This window comes from Schistocerca piceifrons, chromosome 4, assembly GCF_021461385.2.
Source record: "Schistocerca piceifrons isolate TAMUIC-IGC-003096 chromosome 4, iqSchPice1.1, whole genome shotgun sequence".
Classification (NCBI taxonomy): domain Eukaryota; kingdom Metazoa; phylum Arthropoda; class Insecta; order Orthoptera; family Acrididae; genus Schistocerca; species Schistocerca piceifrons.
This window is the reverse complement of record NC_060141.1, coordinates 41,150,059-41,172,825: the sequence shown is the minus strand read 5'-3', so window position 1 is coordinate 41,172,825 and position 22,767 is coordinate 41,150,059. Positions and strand designations below refer to the sequence as shown.

Genomic DNA, 22,767 nt, shown 5'->3' with positions numbered 1-22,767 from the left:
CACCTGCTTCACCCTGTCAGGCCTTGTGCTGTGTCCCCTAGTGCGGGAAAGTACTCGGTGGGCGCCGACGTGTGGGCACGAGGGTATGGATCTTGCCCTAAATGGATTCCAGGGGTGGTCCAGGCTCTTCGTGGTCGCCGGCTTTGTGAAATATGTATGGATGACGGCATGGTTGTTTGCCATTACAACCAGATGCGCCCACGAGTGGTGGCCACGCCGGTGCCACCGCCCCTTCTTTCGTCTCCACCAGCCCGAGAAGCCAGTCCTGTCGCTGCTGCCAACCTTTCGGGCGTGTTGCTGCAGCCGACGTTGCTATCGCTTCTGAGTACGCCGGAACCGGCCACAGTCGCGACGCCACCTTCTCGGGGACCCATCTCGCTGGGGCACACCCCCAGGTCCACGACACCTATGGATGCTGCTCCGGAGTTTTCACCCATCATCTCGTCGAGGAGGCGCGTTCCACGCGCAAGCTTCCGTCCTGGACATTTTCGACCATACTCTCGTGTTTCTCCGTGGGATCTTCTCGGGGCCTCCCAAGAGGCCATGGATGTCTCCGCTCTGTTCGTGTCTCCAAGTAAGTGAGTGTTTTTTTCAAGGGGGGAAAAGTGTTGTGACAGTGCCACGAGATTTAAAAGTGCCGCTACGTCAGTACGCGAACACAGCGATAGAGGCGCTCCGCAGCTCGGCCGAGCGCGGGAGCGCCACCTGGCTATGAACGGCACCAGCCGCAGGTCACGGCACGGCAGTAGAATGACAGATACGGGGTTAATAGCATGTAACCCGCTATTGTTTCTACTTTTGTATATCCACGCAATTTATTAGTGATTAAAGGTTATAACAGTATGTAGGTGTTTTTTGAAATTCTCATGGTCGGTCATCAGTCCAACCATGAGTGTAATCTCTTTCCTGTTCAAGCCCAGGATTACAGAGCTTCTTTTATAACATGGCTTTGGCATCATTGCCTTACCACGGTTTTGTTTATAGACGTTGGTCCAGTATTCTATGTGTTGTCTTGTAAGCCCGTTCCATACTTCTAGTTTGATCATAGCTTTGGTGATTGTAAGGACAGGTTCCGGTCCGACGAATGGAGTTTTTGCCCCCATCCTGGCCAATCTATCAACTTGTTCATTGTCACCAATCCCTGAGTGGCCAGGGACCCGCACTAGGTTTACCCTATTGTTTCCCCCTAGCTCCATCAGAGCCCTGTGACATTCTGGAACAATCTTAGATCTTGTTGCAGGAGCTGCCAATGATTTCAGGGCTGCCTGAATAGATGTAAATGCTATGGTCCTTGTAGCGCCTATGCATATTCTCCTCCACACACATACCCTGATTGCAATGATTTAGGCTTGGAATACCAAGGCCAGTTTTCCTAGAGAGATGATGCCCTCCAGTCTTGGCTGAACCCCGTACACCACAGCCCCCACACCTTGGACTGCTCTATCAATGAACCAGACGATGTCCCCTGTACGGTGTCGAACTGTTTTTTCCCACTGCTCCCTGCTTCCAATTATTATACTGTAAGGCTTGTTGAAGCAGTTGGGAGTTATATAGTCGGCCGGCATTTCCCCAGCCATTCCTATATTTACCTCACTCACTATTTTAGTGTGTGAATCTGGATATCCCAATGAGATCCCATTTTTACCACTTTTGAGTCTGTATGCACCAGCTGCTGCATTCATCTTGACCCAAAGGTGTAGTGGAGGCATGTCCAGCATGGCTTCCATCCCAGAGGCTGGTGTGCTGCTAATTCTGCCTGTTATGGCTAAGCAGGCCAGTCTCTGCACCTTAGCAAGCTCCTTAGCTGCAACCTGCTGTTCTACCTTCTTCCACCACACTACAGACCCGTAGGAGATACTAGGTCTAACCACTGTGTTGTATATCCAGTGCATACCTCTGGGGCTTAGGCTCCAGTTTCTGCCACAAGCCCCTCTGGTACTCACTAGAGTACCTTTCACCTTGGAGCAGATGCTCTTAATGTGAGGGGTCCATGTTAGTTTCTAATCTAAGGTTACCCCTAGATATTTCACTATCCCCTTCACAGGTAAAGTTTCATCAAAGAGCTTTAGATTCCAACTTGAGTGTTGGATAAGCTTCTTCATGAATGGTACCACAACAGTCTTTTAGGGATTAACCCTTAGATCCTGTTTAATGCACCAGTCTTGTACATTGTCCAATGCACCTTGTGCCATATTCCTAACATGTCAGTAAATTTGCCAAATATTACTATGACATGGTCATCTGCATATCTTTGGCAAATGCACTGTCTGGAACTTAGTTGCTCAATGAGTTCATTCACCACTAGATTCCACAATAAAGGGGCAAAACTCCCCTTGTGGACAACCTTTAGTGGTGTTAATTACCATCTTTTCATTCATCATGGTAGCCTCTGCCATCCTTCCACTAAACATGGCCCTAGTCCACCTAAATATAGTGATCCCTAGGTCATGCACCTCTACTGCCCTAACCAGGGAATCAAAGGTGGTGGTGCTAAAGGCCCCCTTGATGTCCAGGAAGATGCAGAGGGCTATTTCTTGAAAGTGACTGCTTTCTCCACCCTCCCAATGAGTTGATAAGGAGCTGTCTCACATGATATACATGGTTGATATGCATGTTGGGTTGAATGTAGAGGAGCCCTAATTAGCCTCCTCTCCCCAACATGTACCTTAACCAGTTTTTCCAATGTTTTAAGAATGAAGGAGGGAAGACTGATTGGTCTCATATCCTTGGCCTTGGTATAATGTTCTAGTTTTCCTCTGAGGTCTTTGTCAAATTGGAGCATTATACGTTGTCACAGATAATGCCACGGATCATATTAAGGCTTTGTATTGAATTTTTTTTTTTTTTTTTTGGGCCTGTCCCTCATCCCAAGGCATGGCTATGGAAGGAGGTAGGTTGACGGATTGTAAATTTCCACATTAAACTTTCTTCTTCCAGTCACAGACAGATGGTATTACACAATCATCATCTGGTGTAAATTTAATTCTTTTCATTTGCAAAGTGTCTACCATTATGCCACCTACTCCAGTCAAGTGCTCTACCACGAGCATCACATCAAGGTCCAATCAACTAAGCAAGGTCTGCAGTTTTGACAGTGTATGATGGCCCCATCACCTCAGATTAGCTACCACACATTGACAGGACCAGTTGTTCATGCACTGAGGTTGTGTAGGTGGCCACTGTATGCCATAGATGGGAGAGGGGGCCTCATCTGAAATGTCATTCTCCAAAGGTGCTAAACACTGATAAAAATTTGGAAAAAATAAAAGTGAGTCAAACCCAAAAGTGGGAACAAATCTTGAATACGCCTAAAGATGATAAAAGAAAGCAACCTGAGTAATCACATTCAGCACCTAAGAGTTGGAGGAGGGTGGGAAATGGATTGCAGCACAAGAACTGAGGAGAAAAATGGTGCTTTACCTTGTGGACACATGCTCGCTATGCATATACTCATGAAAGAGTCATAGCCTGCAGGGAAAGGAAAAGATTTCCAAATGAACTTCCCAAATTTTTGACATCTATAGAGTTTCAAGTGGCCTATCTAATGATGAATGTCAGATTATGAAACAGTAAGATACTATGGGAGGAAGCACCACCAATGGACTTAACCTGCAACTTTGCGACTTCCAGTCACATTTGCAATGTAATTCTACAGCCATCCAAAGACTAATTTACATACACAGGCACAAAACAATGATAAATTCAATGCTCGCATCTTCTTTTTGCCTACACAAATTTCAGAACAAAAATATCTATCTTCAGGGTTTACAAGTTTAATTCTAGATTTTTAATTGTGCCCTGGTGAAGCACCCACACTTGTAGGAGGTTGTAATGCTAAAAGTTGCTTCACCATTAATGGATGATGAAGTTACACTATTTTATTTGAATTTTATTTCGCATGACACACTGATGTGCGAGTGCATTGGTCACATAGGCTGCTTGCTATCAAAGCGTTCACTTAAAGTATTCGATTTTATAAATATACTACATTGGGGAAATAGGACTGCTGTTAAGTAAAATAAGGAAATGAGGCAATTAAGATTTCTTATGCACGTACTTTCAAAAATTAGTGCCAAATTGTTTTTATATAATGAATGGAAGCAGATAAGAAATCCATACCACAGCACACTGTAATGGGGACGATTCTTCAAGCCCAAGTCTCTTTAAAGTAATACGAACTGTGGTATATTCAGTGAATGTCTTTTTGTTAAGCACCTACAAACATTAGTTATTTTAAGAGGTAGCTAGTACATTATAGATTAAGCTATATTTTCCTGTTACTGCCAGAGTATGTGAAGTATGAACTGTCATTTCATATTGCAATTTTGTGTTAGGTCTGACTCCTGTTACATGTATCCACTGTTTAATAATGTTTATTTCTTTTCTCTGTATCTGCTAGAGACAACCGTAATTTGTTCAGCTTGTGTCTCATGGATCTACAAGGAGTAAATTTGTGTGATGCACAAAATGCTGGTAGTAACTAATTCCATACACACCGATAAGAAATGCTATCTGCTTTATAAATTGTTTTGTCTCACTTTATTTATGTTGTTCTTTTTTAATTTAAGCGGTTAAATAACATGCAGTATCTCAAAATAAGGTTTTCTGGGTTAGCACTTCCTCCTGTTGATCTCTTCAATTTCTTCTTCATACATCATTGTTCTTGAGATTCTCAGCAGGTGCAAGATATTTTACATAGTTCCTTCAGTCTTTTACATAAAATAAAAATACTAAATCCAATACAGTTGCATTGCTTCATATCTATCTTTCAATAGTGAGGAGTTGATTTGTGAATGATATGTCTATAACATAATACAATATATTTTTGAGGATGAAAGTAATTTGTATTCCTCTGAAACCACATTACTATTTTGCCAATGAGAAAGTGCAGCTCTCCTTTATTAATTCCATTCTGTCCCATGGCTGTCACAAACTTAATTAAAATACTTACAAAATGTTGGTTATTTGATATAATTTTAAAGCCACAATAACAGTGTCATTTTCTCTTCCAAATACACACCAAATTGTTGCTGGTTACAGCTACCATACAGTTTCCAGCATAATTAATGGCTACTTTGTTTATTACAGTAGTGTCATATGAATCCAAATTACATTTATGTCTTTTTATCACATTGTTATCTACAACATCAGGCCACTGAAGAACACACACTGGGTTAACTTCTGAGTGGTTCGTTATTTCACTATTATCAAATAAGTTTTTTGTGTCATACAACCACAGTCTTCCTTCGTCATCTCCACATGCTAGCACACCTGATCCTATGACAAAAAACAAGAGAAAAATACAAATTAACACAAATGTTCATGAACTAGAGAATCAGCCACTAAATACAACTTAAATGCAGAGAGACGAAGTCCATGTTCAGAACACAAACTTACTACACTAGCACTTTTTATGGAGTGAGGAAACAAAAGAAAGAGAATAAATTGTTTTTAACATTTGACCAGCTGTATTGTGTTCTACCAACCGTGTTTGATTTCAAATTACAAGAAGCTTCATCCTTGGATATTTTGATATCAATACAAAATAAATTACAGACATTACCATACACTGATGAGCTAAAACATTATGACTACCTGCTTTAGAGTGTGTTGGTCTACCTTTGGAGTGCAATACAGCAGTGATTCTGAATGACATGGATCTATCAAGCCCTCAGGAGGTTTCCAGTAGTATGTGGCACCAGATGTATATGTACAGGTCACACCATTTTTATGAATTATGGTCCAGCGGTTTATCGCCACGGATATGTCACCCGACAGTGTCCCATTTGTGCTGCATTGGGTTCAGATCGAGAGAATTTGCTAGCCAAGACACGAGTTCCCTATCATGCTCCTCAAATCACTGTGATTCTGACCTTGTAACACAGCCACCCACCTTCCTCAATTGCTGTTGGGGAAGACTTTGAGCATGAGGAGCAGCAAGTGGTCCACAATGTTTGTGCAGTTGCCAGCTGTCATGGTGCCCATGGAAGCCCAGATAATGTCACCCACAGTACAAAATTGCCCCCAGCAGCTGGCATCTGTGGTGCAATTTTGTTTTGAGCAGCTATTTGTCTTGATGTAGGTGTATCCAGATATGACTATCAATGTGATGTAACCAAAAGAAATGGATTCATCTGATAAGGCGACATTTCCATAGTTCCACGTTCCAATCTCTATGATCTCATGTCTACCACACAATCTTGATGATGCTGCTGTTGGAATGTGTAGGGATCACTTGCTGTGGACTCTTATGTTCAACAATTTGTGTTGAACAGTATCAGGGTGTATACATGGACTAGGGTTTACCAGTTGAAAATACACTTTCTCCTGGGAGAAAATAAAGTTTTTCCGTGTTAAATGACAATACACTTTTCCTTGGCAGTGTAAAACTTATCAGTCCTTTGAATGTTTATGGTTTTATACATGGAAATAGAATTTCCCGACACTTTAGAAAATTATGAACATATAAATTCGAATACCACCAAACACCGCATGTTACTTTCCAAAGCATTGAAATCGAGATTGCGACACGCTTTTGTAAGCCAGACGTAGCTCATGTAACGTGATCTCGCCAGCTGATGACAGAATAGGGCACATGATGTAGTCAGCCAATAGCAAGATCACTCTTAAGTAGTGCGAACACACAAATAAGAAAAGTTAACTGTTTGAATTAATATACATAGTGAAACTTCCTGGCAGATTAAAACTGTGTGCCGGACCGAGACTCAAACTCGGGACCTTTGCCTTTCACAGGCAAGTGCTTTACCCATTGAGCTACCCAAGCATGACTCACACCCCGTCCTCACAGCTTCAGTTGTGCCAGTACCTCGCCTCCTACCTTCCAAACTTCACAGAAGCGCTTCTGCAAACCTTGCAGAACTAGCAATCCTGGAAGAAAGGATATTGCGAAGACATGGCTTAGTCACAGCCCGGGGCATGTTTCCAGAATGAGATTTTCACTCTGCGTGTGCGCTGATATGAAACTTCCTGGCAGATTAAAACTGTGCGCTGGACCGAGACTCGAACTCGGGACCTTTGCCTTTCGCAGGAAAGTGCTCTACCAAGTTTGGAAGGTAGGGGGCGAGGTACTGGCAGAACTGAAGCTGTGAGGACAGGGTGTGAGTTGTGCTTGGGTAACTCAGTTGGTAGAGCACTACCCTACGAAAGGCAAAGGTCCCGAGTTCGAGTCTCGGTCTGGAACGCAGTTTTAATCTGCCAGGAAGTTTAATAACAGCGCACACTCTGCTGCAGCATGAAAATCCCATTCAGAATATACATAGTGTTGCTACAAGAAACGAAAAGTTTTCACATATAAGATTGGTCTCGAAAATTAATAAGCTGCAAGAGAAGCTAAGCTTCCACATATAATGCTGATCTCTCTTGAGCGTGTTGCACTTTAAGATTCATCACACAAACATGCCAGTAAAATTTTTAATAACGACATAAATGTCTGATCTTCTGGGCGTGAAATTCTTCTAGATGGTCATCCTCAAAGAGGTGATTTTTAAATGAGGGTCAAATATTCTATGATTTAAGAAATTCATCTTACATTTTCGCACATAGTTCATCTTGCGTAAAAGGAAATTTACTTTGAAAGTAATGCTTTTCAAACCACCATTCGCAATATTTTCCCGTGACCTGTTAGAAATTGGTTCGTTTCAGCATTACCAGAGAGCGCCAGATAACAGCCGTCACTGCGCTTGCACAGCTATGATGACGCAGGAAGCCCGCATGTTCGTATGTGTTAAAAATTAAAAGACTTTGCATTATGCCATAAAAGAAAAAAGACATCAGAGTATACTTCAAGAACATCGGAATTTCGTGAACCATTCTGAAGTGCATAATTCGGCTTAAAGTGCATATTCATATGTCCAGATTCGGATGTAAATTTTCTTGGATTATGTTTGGTTCTTTATTATGGCATAATGCCATACGAGGTAGAAGATGGAAAACGCGCACTTGAAATTCAGTGAACTGTTGAAACTAGCCAACACTGTGAAATTCAACACTTCGTTTCAAATAAATTGACTGCTTCAGCGAAAAAGATTAATAAAAGCCAAATGTCTTTAGCAAACTGACAAAAATAACTTCATTGTTCTGCAAGGCGATTAATGCTTGACTGTCAGAAAGGTTGAAATAAAACTTGAAACTAATAACATATTTCAGCCTTCCGTAGTTATGCGGAGTTGGAGTGTTGGAGGAAAGAGACCAAACAGCGAGGCCATCGGTCTCGTTGGATTTGGGAAGGACGGGGAAGGAAGTCTGCCGTGCTCTTTCAAAGGAACCATCTCGGCATTTGCCTGGAGCAATTTAGGGCGTAATTATGCGAACATATTTTAATTCATTTGATAGCTCCCAGCCACAGAAATCCGTTTTCTTTTCATTTAATGTGAGAGCAATAAATGAAGAGGAAACAGCAAAATCACTAAACGCAAACACAGGTCACGTGGAGACGTCCCACCTCCCCACTATAACTAAGACTGCTCTGTGCATCAGTCCCAAACCTATGATATTTTCGAACTGCGGCAATAGTAGATAGTGGCGCCCAGCTACACACATCCGTAGCCAGACGCGGGAGAAGGTACTACTCATACGAGACTCAACTGTACATGCACAAGAGCCCACCCACAACTGCTCAAAAGAATCTAATGTAAAGAGCTGTCACGTCACGCTCATCGGAGGCAATTTGTTGTTAGGAAGCATTGCATAATCTTCCTAAATCCTTTGACACACTTTGCTGTTGGCAGATGCTTGTATGAGCACTGTGTTTTTTCGTTGTATTAGGCGCATTTCCTTTGCGACTTAAGTTTTATTTTCTTTTTTTTCTCTCATTCATGTTTTGTTGCTGCAGTATTGGTTCTTACCACTCAAAATCACAAAAATTTAACTGAAAACTAAAACAATGAAAAATTCCCGAGTATTTCCCGGTTTTCTCCCGGATGAAAAAATTCCCGGTTTTCTCCCGGCTCTCCTGGTTGTCCCGGGTCATATGCACCCTGAGTATGCTTTGAAACACTTATGCCTGCACCAGCAGTGTGGAATTCAACACTGTCACCAACATTTAACCACTTTCCACCAATCTCATGACAATAGCGAATGAACAGACAACCAGCTTTGCAGTTTCAGAGATGCTTGTTCTGAGATGCTGGTACATAATGACCTACCTTTGTCAAAGCGCTTACACCAATGGAGTTTCCCATGTGCAGCCCATATTGTCATTAGAGAGATTTACCACTTGTCTCTGCTCCACTTGTACACTTCTCTTACAGCTTTGCTTGCTCGCACCATCAACAGGTGGCATACAGCTGGGTTATGGGCTTTGGTCATAATATGCCTGGGAGTGAGCATTGATGGCAAAACTTGTCAGCTGTTGTGGAGATACCGAATTTTTGTGGAATTAAATCTGGGATTTCCCCCTTAAGAGTCAGATGTACAATTTTCAATACTCTCACTGTCTATAAATGAATATATGTAATTTAATTTTATGTTGAAAGTTATGTATTTCAAATATTGCCCAGATGTGCATTTTTATACATATGATATTATGTGGTAGTGCAAATATTTATTTTGGATTGTATTATTTGTTTGAGGTCTCCTTGGGTGGCATTCAGTGGTTGGATGTCACCGGCAGACGCCTTTGTATCGCCAGCAAATATGACTGACTTTCCAATTCTGCATGGGTAAAAAGTATCTTCAGTTTGTTTCAATGTTAATGAGGTCTCCACTGCGAACTTATGTGATAAATGTTCATGGCTATATAAATCTGCTGAAACTAATCGAAAAATATAGAAGAATAAGTAATACACTGAAATCAAGAATGTTTTAGGATTTTGCCACCATGAACCCTCCATTTGATGACCCTAGAATGTAAAACGAATCTGTAAGAAACAAGTTTTAATTGAAAATTGAAGAAGATGAAACTTACTAAGAAGAATCCTACCACATTTAAAAAAAGAAAGGACATGAGTTACTGAAGAATACGTTAATTATGACTTGGTTACTCAAGATCCAAGAATAGTTTGCTACTTTCAACAGGACAGTGACACAGAATTTACAAATGCGGACAATTTCATTATGTTTGTGATCACCGTTGTACAATGTGCGAGAAAAGGCAAAATAAAAGAAATTAAAGACTTTATGATTACTTCAGGTGAAAAATAAAATTAAATATTGTACTTCATGTTCGACTGAAAGTGAATTAACACATTATCTGAAACTAATATTGAATAACTCTGATTATGTGGTGTAATTTACATGCAGATAAGATGTACATCGTAGAAGAAGCATGTGAACTGGAAGTGACATAAATGTTTACTTATCGAGAAGTTATTAAGAGCTGCATGTTGGAACTGAAAACCTTTTTAAAACAGTTATCATCATTTGCAAAGAAGAAATAGTAGTGAATTTTTCTTTGACAACATTAATAAACAACAGGTTGGGGTGCTCAATTGCAAAGATGAGAAATACATCATTAAACATTATACCACTTTTAGTAACAAATATTTACTATCAAGTGCATTTCCCATAAATAGAAGAAAATTTAAATTGTTCTAAAATGAAAGTTAATCAAAAGTTGCATATGACAAGCAAATATAGAAGATTCACGTGCACTATAACATTATTGGATGTCAGCTCAGTCTGTTGGAAGGCTAATTCAAGAAAGCAGCAACAGAGTGTGCAGCAGACTTGCTCCACCAACAGCGATTAGCAGTCTGCAGTTCAATCAACAGTTCCTATACAACAGAGCCAGGCAGCACAGTTGGCAAGCAACACAGAGCATCTGCGAACTACAAATTGAAGAAGTGGGCAATCACTAACCCTGAATCGGGACACATGACAACGGCAGATGGTGAGATGCATACAATGTCTCATATATGGTCATTTAGCAAAGTACACAATCATAATCTCGTAGGTTCTATTTCTTTAATATATATTTTGTTGTAGAGTGATCTCTTAATTCCAAATCCTACAGTTGTTTTGACAGTTAACAGAGCAAATATGTTAGTTAAGTACCAAGATATACACTGATCATCCAAAACATTATGACCACTTCCCACCACAATATTGGATGGCACCTGGTGGCATTGTGGGTATGTGAAGCGGTAACAAAAGTATGTAAGCGGAGCATGGACAGCAGATCACTCTAACAAAGCTATAAGCTGCAGGTGGGGAAATGCTTTGAGATTAGTGACTTTGACAAAGGGCTGATTATTACTGCTCTGTAAAGCAGGATAGAGGGTGATCTGCGACATCTCTGCCAAAAGAGAGAAACACTCGTGCATGCACAAGTGTTTAGGAGCACACTGTTCATTGTACATTGTTGAACACAGCTCCGGAGCGGCCACTCCTGTGTGTTCGCATGTTGGCCCAATGACAATGTCAATTACAGTTGCACCTATGCAAATCAGCAGCTCGTTACTTATGTGAATTACTCGACCTGTGTGTAGACATCTAATGCTACATACTTCCATGTACCTACCAACAAACTGTAGGATCCCTGATATGCAGAATCAGTTGTGTATTACGATCCAAAGACAGACAAATAAGCTATTAAGCAGGTGGTCATAATGTTTAGGCTCATCAGTATACGGCTGAAGTGTCAAGCAATATTCAATTGTAATAGAAAGTTTGATCAGAGAATTTAGTTAATTATTAAATGATACCGATAAAGGGAAAAATATACCAGTTATTATTAGTAGTACATTGATCAGTTTGCATAGCAATTTTGAAACTATTTACGCTAATATTTGTTTAGAGGTTGACAAAATGACTTTCACATAGGGAAGGTAACTCTAGAAACAATCATGCAGTCAACAAAAACAGAAAAAAAAAAGAAACAGTACACCAATAAAGGACATGTTTGCTCAAATGAACAAAGAATTTTATCAAATAGGTAAAGGATTATCTAATTTCAGAGATAAACTTTTTGATTTTGGTTCTCACTTCTATACAGATAGGCAGTGAAGAAGAAACAATATATTTACGAAAAAACAAGGTAGAAGATTTCGATGATCATTTAGATACAGGGGAGAAAAGACTGACCGTGTTAAACATGCAGAAATTTGTCATGGTGAAACTGATCATAATGACAGCAATTTTCTTCTCTTAATACCAATAAGTTAAAACTTCAGATACTACAGAGAAATTCCAACTTTCTGTTACAACAGAAAAGTTGCTGTCTTAATACTGAGAATTTATCATCTTCTGTTACTATTTACAAATTACTACTTTTATTAACCCTCAAGCAGTAACATGAGCAGGCGCGCTGTGCACTTTGTACACAAGTAGTCAAAAACTGTCATTGTGCTACCAAGGGAAACATGTATGAGCTAAATCACAGTTCAGTTTTATATTTAAACAACAATACAAGAAACTCATATTACGTTGCTAATTTACTATTTGATTAAACAAATAAGTAAACTTTCATATCATTATATTGCCGCAGCTGACATATCAATCTATTCCAACATTTTTTAAGCACATCCTGAACAAAAACACTCATTGAGATATAAAAGGACAAAGGCTTTATATATTGAAGAAAAATTAGTTATCACAAAGTTCCTTCCATCTACACAGTTAATTGTCTTGCACATTTTCAGGAAATGCTTTACTCTTCTCAAATGTATGCACTGTTTTTACATGTCCTTTGCAACAACGCGATGGCACGAGTTACACCTTACAATAATATACGCGTTTCTTGCTCATCCACATGTCACACACCGACCTCCTTTCTAGGTAGTAGCTCCTCAGTTCTTTCAACATGTTGATCTTAGTATTTCATGAAGAAAGTTGCAATGTTGGCAGGAAGTGAAGGAATATTAGCTCGTCCACTAGTTGAGGCTTCATAAGAGACAGAGGTAAATCTTCCAAGAAAATTCTTATCTTCTTTTTTGGATTTGCCTCATTTGCATGAAAAATTATTTGAGCATTGATTCTTGCTATTACCATCACAGCAAAGAACACAACCAATGGCTATCTTCTTGTCACCTGTGCGACGGTATACAAACCTTCCAGTCGATCAACTATGTCGACTCCTTGCTTTGTTATATTGTAATCCAAAACCGTCTCTGGTCTACCTGTAACTTTGTCAATGGTTCCAAAAGCATGCGTAGCTGAAAGTAATATAACTGCCATGTTTTGTTTCAGCACACACGAAACTAGCATCATATCATTCTGAAAACCAAATAAAGAGGAGTGGATAGCCCTACACTTTCCAGGTAAAAGTTCTTGTGGGATCTTGCGTTTGTTTTTTCTCAATGTGCTGATGCACATTAGTCACTTTTCCAAAAGGGAATTGGCTAAGGAATAGCTAGTGTACCAATTATTCATAGTAATGTTTCTTCCTGAGCCTTTAGTGTGAGCAACTAGCCTTCCTACAATATCATAGGGAGAATTAGAAACATCGTGTGGTCTTCTAGGTTGTTTTCCACAAAATACTTCAATATTACTAGTGAAGAATATTTCAGCATCTGCTAAAACAAAAATCTTTATCACGTACTTCGCTGGTTTGTTCGGGATGTACTGAACAAAAGAACAGCAACCCCGAAAAGCTTGAAACTTTTCATCTACTGTCACAAATTGTCTTAAACTATAAGCATTCTTGCTGTTCACCACAAAGGCATCCAATATTTGCCTTATTGCAGCAAGTTTATCAGTCACTCTTGTCACCAAAAAGGATACATTGTAAAAGGAAAAGAAATCTGTAGCTCATCACAGCTCACGTAATCTCCAACCAGCACCATCTATTGTCCACAGTTCAATGACATTTTTGTGGTTTGCTTTCTTAGACCCGATGAGGTACAGCAATTCCAACAATGCCATTATTTCATGTCTTGTAGTTTCCTTAGCGTCCCTTTCTCTGGAATATTTTACACATTCTTTCTTAGATTGAATGTATATGTTCATTTATTTTACAATTTCATCAATCACTTCCAGGCTAAGTATTGTTCATAAAGCCTCTTTTCTTTTTGTTTTCTAAGTCATAATAGGACATATTTTATTCCATTTACACGTTTTGTCCCTCCCAATAAAAATACCACCAATGGAGACTGGCTTTTCACAGTCATGATCTGAATCATGGACTTTGATCAGAATCTCAATTGTGGTCACTTCGTGTGATAAATTCCTCTTCTTCTTCAGAGTCGTCATCGTTTTCATTGTCTGGTACAGAGTTGAACTCTGGATCCTCGATGAGTAACCAATCAAGTTTGTTGTCTGTCAGCTTTGATCTCGCCCTGCACAGTGATATACCCGCTTGTTACATGCTATCTTTTGATTTGATTAAAAAGGAACGAAATAAAAGTGAAGGAAAAATTACTTACTTGATCGGGCATGTGGCGTACTTTGTACATTAAGATGACACTCACGCAGTTTATTTTAAATTACTATAGCTCAAGTGAAGTTATGACAACACTTCTCACTGTACTAGCTGAAACAATGCAGGATTAGGTAGGGGCTTGCTATTGTAAAACAACAATGGAACTGTGCATGACAATGTTATTTGTGGGTGGGGTATAATGGGAAAATGCAGACTTAGGTTAGTATTGAGAAGTCCTACTGAAAATTTACTACCTGCTGCTATTAATAATAAGTTACTGGCATACAAGTTTAGAACAACAGATCTACTGTAAATAAATGACATATTAGTAATTGCTTGTACTTTGAATTTGTTAAATATGAGTTAAGAGAACAATTACATGATTTGTATTTTGGTCCAAAGAAGTGTGTACGATAGAAGAACCATTATTACTTTAAAGTTATGTTTAACGTTACAAAGACAGTGAGAATACAGAAAGTGAGAGATACTGCAGATGTGCATAATATTTCATATTTAATAATACCAGAGGCACTTTGAGATTTTGAGTCTGGGAATCAAGTTGGTCCACTCCCTCGTGGTCAGGGAGAAAAATTGCACACTCCCATTAGTATTGTACTGTGTGTAGCTGACACACAGTGACATGAAACAATACCAAATATGACACAAGAGATAATAAGAATTCTTATTATAGAATGTCACAGCTATCAAGAAAGGTTGACCAAGTAGCCAATGTGCCCATGGCAGAATTTTTCATATTGAAGTATCTCCAGGATCTTCAAACTATTGTTGATCATTAAAGGGAAATAAACATTTAGCAATGCAACAATTAAAGAAAATATTTTTGAGAATCTTTCATAGACAATCATATCCATATTTTTTTTAATAACTGTAGTTTTTTTTTTTTTTTTTTTTTTTTGGAACACAAAGAGGTGATTAGATAATGATAGTGTGAAGAGTGCAAATGCAAACTAGCAGTAAATGAAATGGAAGCAATACTTATATGGAATTATATATAATGTGTAGTGGTCCAAGAACCTTTAGTGCTCTAGCTAGGGGGGAGGGGGAACATCTACTAGAAAGTCTTAATAGATTTTAAAATGGGCAGATTCATGTTAAGTTGTAGCATTAATCAGTATGTCGGTCTAAACCAATTTTAGGTTTAATTTATTTAATAATGAAATCTGGTGGGAGTTGCACAGTTTTCTACTAGCTGGTTATGATAAATAGCATAGGTTTTTATACAAAGAAAATCTGTACTATTCTGAAGTCACTGAATGATTAAATGATTGAACTTTAATAATTTTCTGAAGATGGTTAAAGGTTGTGGTTAGGAACTTATGCGAAGACAGTTACCTTATATAATATAAATAGTTGAGTTTATTATTATTTTGGTATGCATAAAAAATTTAAGCCAGCAGTTATGTAAACAGTTATCTGCCTTTTACATTGGCGAGACTATAACCTGGTTATTAGTCATGATGAATGGGCATAGGCAGAGAGTGTATACAAGCAACACTCACTATCCTGTTGCACAGTATGCTGTACAATGTGACAGTCATGACCTAGGTGCCTGTTTCACCAAACGTGCCATCGGGATTCTTCCCCCAGCTCCAGTTTCTCAGAACTCCATAGGTGGGAACTAGCACTACAGCATGTCCTTGGTTATATAAGAATATACAGCCTACAGTTACAGGTTAACTTTATCGTTTACCTAGGTTTCAACGTTATTAATAACGTCTTCTTATATACGCCTGATTTCGCTGACTTGTCACCGTCTTTCTCAAGGGAATGAACCAACTTTTGCTTTAAACTATTAATCGTCGAGTAGATTATGTGTGATGATTGCCCATGTTATTACATAGGTCAAACAGGCAGAGCTATAGCAGTAAGGTTTGAAGAACATCTTCCAATAAACGATGCAGGAACACGGGGGTCAGCCTTTGTGGAACATCTGGTGCAAATGGCTCATACACCTAAACCTTTACGTGACATAGAGCTACTACATCATGAAGTTAAGGGATGTAGACTCGACACGCTTGAGGAACTACAAATTTATGCACACCTAATTACAGATAGAAGCAATTTACTGAACGATCAACTGTATCTAAAAAATGGTGCATACTTCGAAGGCTTCCAACCTATACTAGGTTCACAATAATTCATAATGCATCTGACCTCACAGTTTCTGTAATAATAGATCCTTTCCTACAGATGTTCATACGAGATTTGTTGGTCAGTTTAGAAAGCTCTGTAATAGAATGTAAAACGTAGTCATGCTGGATACTGTAATTAACTTACAATACTAAAATATAAAATTAATTCATAGCAAAAAGATTATCTGATGCGTGCGTAATAAGTTTGACTCTACACGTCTTGCTGTATTCTTGTGAGGCAGACCGTGAAGCCCTCGCGGTCCGCAGTCTCTACTCACACGATGAGGCCCATACAACGGGCTTAAAGTGAATTTCTACAGTTGGTTTAATAGAAGTGACAAAACCTTGTGGTTATGCATCAAGTTTTATGAAGTTGACTTAGGATATGGCCTGTTTTAGGAAAACATTTAAATAATAATTTATGTAAGTACTATATGTTGCAACCTGTAGGATGACCATATCTAATATAATTTGCTAGCGCATTATAATATTAACTTGTTGCAGGTTCTGAAGAAGACGTTATTAATAACGTTGAAACCTAGGTAAACGATAAAGTTAACCTGCAACTGTAGGCTGTATATTCTTATATAAACAATTTCAGTTGCTGTCGCTGCAAAAAGAAAAAAAAAAGAAAGTGTTAAAAATTATGACCTTGGTTCTCGCCACCCACCTGACCTTCATTTACATTAATTCCTTCTGTCTCAGCATTTCTTCACAGTACCTACTCCTTTCTTCACTCCATTTCAGTTTTCTACGTCTTTCATTTCCTGACTTGTATATGTTTTGCCGTCTCCTCTTCCACCTCTGTTATGTACAATGCGCTTGGTTTTTCACTCTTATTAACTCGTGCACAAAGATTTAGTAGTAATCGCTGTCTTGCATATTACCCTGTATTCCACCTTTAAACTATATGGTTTCCAAATTTCATCCAGTGCAGTGCCCAACGATCAGTTTTTCCTTCTCACCCCGTCTGGTAAGTCTTCCCTGACCCATGGTTCTGGGTGACTTTTCTGAACTGTACCCCTTTCCCTAAACTTCTCCAGTCCTTTTCCTTCACTCCCCTTCCTTCATATTTCTGAATTTTATTTTGAAACGAATAATTAACTGAATGATATCCGTAAGAGAGACGACATATACACTACAGTGAAATGTCAACAGTCTATCTTGTTACAGTAAGTGAAAGATTGTAAAACATCAGATGTGCAGGTCTCTCAAAGTAAGACCTAGTTGCACTGATATTAAGCTTCAATGATGCAACAAGGATGGAGATATATATCTGTGTGTGTGCCTGCATCAGCTTTCCAAACCAGAGCCGCTGCCTCCTGGCAGCAAGGTTGGAGGGGAAGGAAGAGGGATGTAGGAAAAAGACTGGCGAGGTTTAGGAAATGGGGAGAGTTCGAAAATGTCAGCCAGAACTCTGGTTCAGGGGAGACTTACTGGATGAGTGAAAAGCAAACTGATTGTCATGAATGTACTGGATGAGATGTAAAAACCTGACAGCTTAAAGTTCCAAGACAGAATAATGTGAGACTCAGAGATTACTGCAAAACCTCATGTAAGAGCAGGAAGTTAATCGTCTAAAATCTGTGCCCCTGCCAGTCCCATTCCCACCACACACCTTACTTGTCACCACAGATGCCTCCTCCCTCTATACCAACATTCCCCACGTACATAGCCTGTTTGCTGCGGATCTATGCCTCAATAAGCACCAACTCAATTCCAAACTTGTGACCTCCTTCCTGCTCATCTCAATCCGCATTATACTTATGTGCAATGATTTTACCTTGGACAGCCATACATACAGACAGATCAGGGGCACAGCCATGAGAACCAGGATGGCTCTTTCCTATATCAGCCTTTTCATGGGTCACTTGTTTTGGCCTGTCATCGATACAGGGTGGCAACCAAATCTTTATTTTAAAATTCAAGTTTTTTTTCCAGATTTATCAGGTTAAAATAATATTTTTCCAGGTTGTCACATATTTTTAAAATGTGTCATATGAACTGAACCATAACATGTTATGATGTACAACATATAGCCTACAGTGCAATCGACTAAGTCTAGTTTGAACAGTTGCAGGATGCTGCTCATTTTAATGTCAGACGATTGTATTCGAATTGCATTCATTCAGACAACACTGTTCATTTAGCTAGACTTATGATGACGCGGTAATCAAGTGATGTCTGATGCATACACTGCACTTTTGAAGAGAGAGAGAGAGAGAGAGAGAGAGAGAGAGAGTGTGTGTGTGTGTGTGTGTGTGTGTGTGTGTGTGTGTGTGTGTGATTCGGCCTCACAGACCACAGACAGCCCGGCAGTAACACACGCGTTACTATAGTTCAATTCTTTTATCTTGGCGGCTCGCGCATGCCCGCCCAGACGCTGGAGATTGCTGCGTTGCCTGTTGCACACGACGCACGCGCCAATAGAAGCAGCGCCACAGTATAGCATAGTTCGCAAGCTTACGTGTAGGGGGGAGCGCGCAGTTCATGAAGTAAAGCCACCACGGCCGCATTAACCCTTTCGCTGCTACAAAGACGTGCTCCCTGCATTCCGCGCTGTGGGCGATTTTGTCACTGCACTGCTCGCCTGTGCAGACACATTGTGTTCCGACTGCTTTGACACTCTTTATCATTCGATTCCACAAAAACTATTTGACTCAAAAATTAGATTTTTACCTATCTTCTTGACTGATACCTTCCCCCCATAAATGACTTAATTTTGTTTCGATGTTCAACGCAGTTATTATGCAGCATTAAATATAGTAAATCTCTGCACGAAATTTTGAAGAGTTTGCAGAGGTAAAAGTCCATAGAGTATACTTTCCGTATGGTCGATTTTAGTTGCCACAATGTTGAGAATGAAATGTGGACAAGATACCTATATATTTCATTTAATTTAAGTACCACATAAGTGTCGTATGTAATATTGAGAAATATTCCACCTTTCGCGACTGTAACAAAAGTTTTACTTACACTGGGCACGTTTGGCTTTATTTTAAAGCACTTCAATCAATCAAAAGGAAGTAGACAAAATACATTAAACAAAACTGTGGACCTACAAAAACATTAGGACTCGAATATACCGTCTGTCAGTGAAGTGCTCAGAGCTATGTCAAATATCATTTTGTGTGTGGCACACACAAACATCATTTATTTGCTAAAACACTGATGAGCCAACACAAACGTTGAATATTGTACTACCGCAGCACAAAACTACAAAAGGTGACTTGGCAATGGAGGACACAAAATACAGTCTTCTTATGATGCTTCAAAAGAGAGAAACGCGTCTGGTCTAAATAAGTCGCTTATTACAGTTGCAGAAGAGGGATATATTTCAATACAATTGGTAAAACTGCGACTGTGGAACAAAAACAAGAAATAGAACATGAATACCATTGTGTATGTGCCATAACTTTCACCGATGGAAGTGCTTTAAAATAAAGCCAAACGCGCCGTGTGTATATGAAACTTTTATTACAGTCGCGAAAGACGGAATATTTCTCAATATTACATACGACACCTATGTGGTACTTAAATTAAATGAGATATTGTTATACAGTAAATATTATATGACATTTAGGTATCTTGTCCACATCATTCTCAACATTGTGGCAACTAAAATCGACTATACGGAAAGTATACGCTATGGACTTTTACCTCTGCAAACTCTTCAAAATTTCGTGCAATGGTTTACTACATTTAATGCTGCACATCAAAACAAAATTAAGTCATTTATGGGGGGAAGGTATCAGGCAAGAAGACGTGTAAAAATCAATTTTTTTGGCCAAATAGTTTTTGTGAAATCGAATGATAAGTGTGTCAAAGCAGTGGGAACACCATGTGTCTGCACAGGTGAGAAGTGCAGTGATGACAAAATCGCGCACAGCGCGGAATGCGGGGAGCACATGTCTGCAGCAGCGAAAAAGTTAATGAAGAGGCAAAGCACTAGAAATTTCATTCAAACGAATAAAATTCGTGAAGTAAGGCACTCCAATATTGTTTTTAAACAAAGAAAATATTAAGCACCGCACAAGGTTTGAACTCATAACCTTACACTTGGCAGCCCAACACCTTAACCGTTCCGCTACCTCAGCTCATCGAACAGTGTAACTCCATAAGGACTCTAACACCTCACGCAACTACTTATAAATACTGTTGGTGTGACTATGAATTACTCACGCTTCGTCGAAGTACAATAGGAAATAAACAATTACCGCTGTTCTTTATTGCGAAAAAGCAGTTCGTGAGATTGAAACAAACACCTTTCCTTGCTATCGCCTGAATTAGGAGTCTTATTGCTTGTTTGGTTTAATTAATTAATAGAATATGAAGCAATTGGTATAAAGAATGCTTTTTCCAAACTTTCTGTAAAAGAAAGTCTGCTATCAAGACATTGCTTTTGTTCTATTACTTTATTTATGACTGAACGTTTCTAAAACTGAAGACACTCGTCCGTGGTCTGCACTGCGGTCGAGATCTGGCAACGTCGTTCTCTGTTCATTGGCTGACTGTGTTTTGTGACGTCAGATGCGCAGAACGAACCTAAACTCGGCCGCCAAGATATATGACGCGCACTTTAGTACACGCGCTCAATAGGGCATTTTAAATGGAAACATTATTTTGTTTTAATTAACATGCTCCATTTTTTTTGTTCTTAGAATTCTAAAACGACACTGAAATATACACAAATGATCTGCAAACTACATAATTGCAAGTTTGCTATATTTGTATAACTTTAATTGCATTGTTTTCTTTTTATCAATTTTAATGGCATTTTATGAAATCACTTAGCATATACAGGGCGATTCACAAAGATAGGCAAATATATAAATATGTTATTCTACAAGTAAAACTAAAGAAAACGTTCATATAAAGATAAGTCTGCAAATGTTTAGTAATGGAGTTACTGCTAATAAAAGATTTAGCAACTTTGCTAATATGAAGACATCGCAAAACTGTACGAGGTTAAAGTAAAGCACAATTTCCAGTTATTTTGTTGTTATTGGTTTGGTGAATCTAATAAAACATATCCCAGAAGGGTCCAAACATGAAAGCGCGTACGAGTTTATGTTTTAGTGGTGATCTTTCAAGTAGCTTTTGTATTATAGCAATAATACAAGAACATATTTCTTCTTTCTACATCTACATGGATACTCTGCAAATCACATTTAAGTGCCTGGCAGAGGGTTCATGAACCACCTTCACAATTTTTAATTATTCCAATCTCGTATAGCACATGGAAAGAATGAACACCTATATCTTTCCGTACGAGCTCTGATGTCCCTTATTTTATCGTGGTGATCGTTCCTCCCAATGTAGGTTGGTGTCAACAAAATATTTTCGTATTCGGAGGAGAAAGTTGGTGATTGGAATTTCGTGATAAGGTTCCGTCGCAATGAAAAACGCCTTTCTTTTAATGATTTCCAGCCCAAATCCTGTATCATTTCAGTGACTCCCTCCCCATTTTTAGCTATAATACAAAACGTGCTGCCTTTCTTTGAACTTTTTTGATGTTCTCCGTCAGTCCTATCTGGTAAGGATCCCACACCGCACAGCAGTATTCTAAAAGAGGACGGACAAGCGTGATGGAGGCAGTCTCCTTAGCACGTCTTTACATTTTCTAAGTGTGATGCCGATAAAAACGCAGTCTTTGGTTAGCCTTCCCCACAACATTTTCTACGTGTTATTTCCAATTTAAGTTGTTCGTAATTGTAATACCTAGGTATTTAGTTGAATTTACGACTTTCAGATTAGACTGATTTATCGTGTGACCGAAGTGTAACGAGTTCCTTTTAGCACTCATGTGGATGACCTCACACTTTTTGTTATTTAGGGTCAACTGCCACTTTTTGCGCCATTCGGATATTTATTCTAAATCGTTTTGCAGTTTGTTTTGATCTTCTGGTGACTTTATTAGTCGATAAAAGACAGTCATCTGCAAACAACCGAAGACGGCTGCTCAAATTGTCTCCCGAATTGTCTGTATAGATAAGGAACGGCAAAGGGCCTATAACACTACCTTGGGGAATGCCAGAAATCACTTCTGTTTCTCGATGACTTTCTGTCAATTACTACTAACTGTGACCCCTCTGACAGGAAATCACAAATCCAGTCACATAACTGAGATGATATTCCATAAGCACGCAATTTCACTAAAGCCGCTCGAGTGGTACCATGTCAGAAGCCTTCCGGAAATCTGGAAATACGGAATCGATCTGAAATCCCCTGTCAATAGCACTCCACACCTCATGTGAATAAAGAACTAGTTGTGTTTCACAGGAACGGTGTTTTCTA

At 39.2% G+C, this 22,767-nt stretch overlaps 1 protein-coding gene across 1 annotated transcript in view; it reads right to left on the bottom strand.

The window, feature by feature from the left end:
• Positions 1–4,955: 4,955 nt before the first annotated feature.
• Positions 4,956–22,767, bottom strand: part of LOC124795342 (leucine-rich repeat and WD repeat-containing protein 1-like) — a 153,859-nt gene continuing 136,047 nt past the window's right edge. Inside the window, exon 6 of the mRNA XM_047259329.1 lies at positions 4,956–5,277. Coding sequence (XP_047115285.1) covers positions 4,997–5,277 — 281 coding nt within the window. The 3' untranslated portion in view covers positions 4,956–4,996. The remainder of the gene's footprint in view (positions 5,278–22,767) is intronic.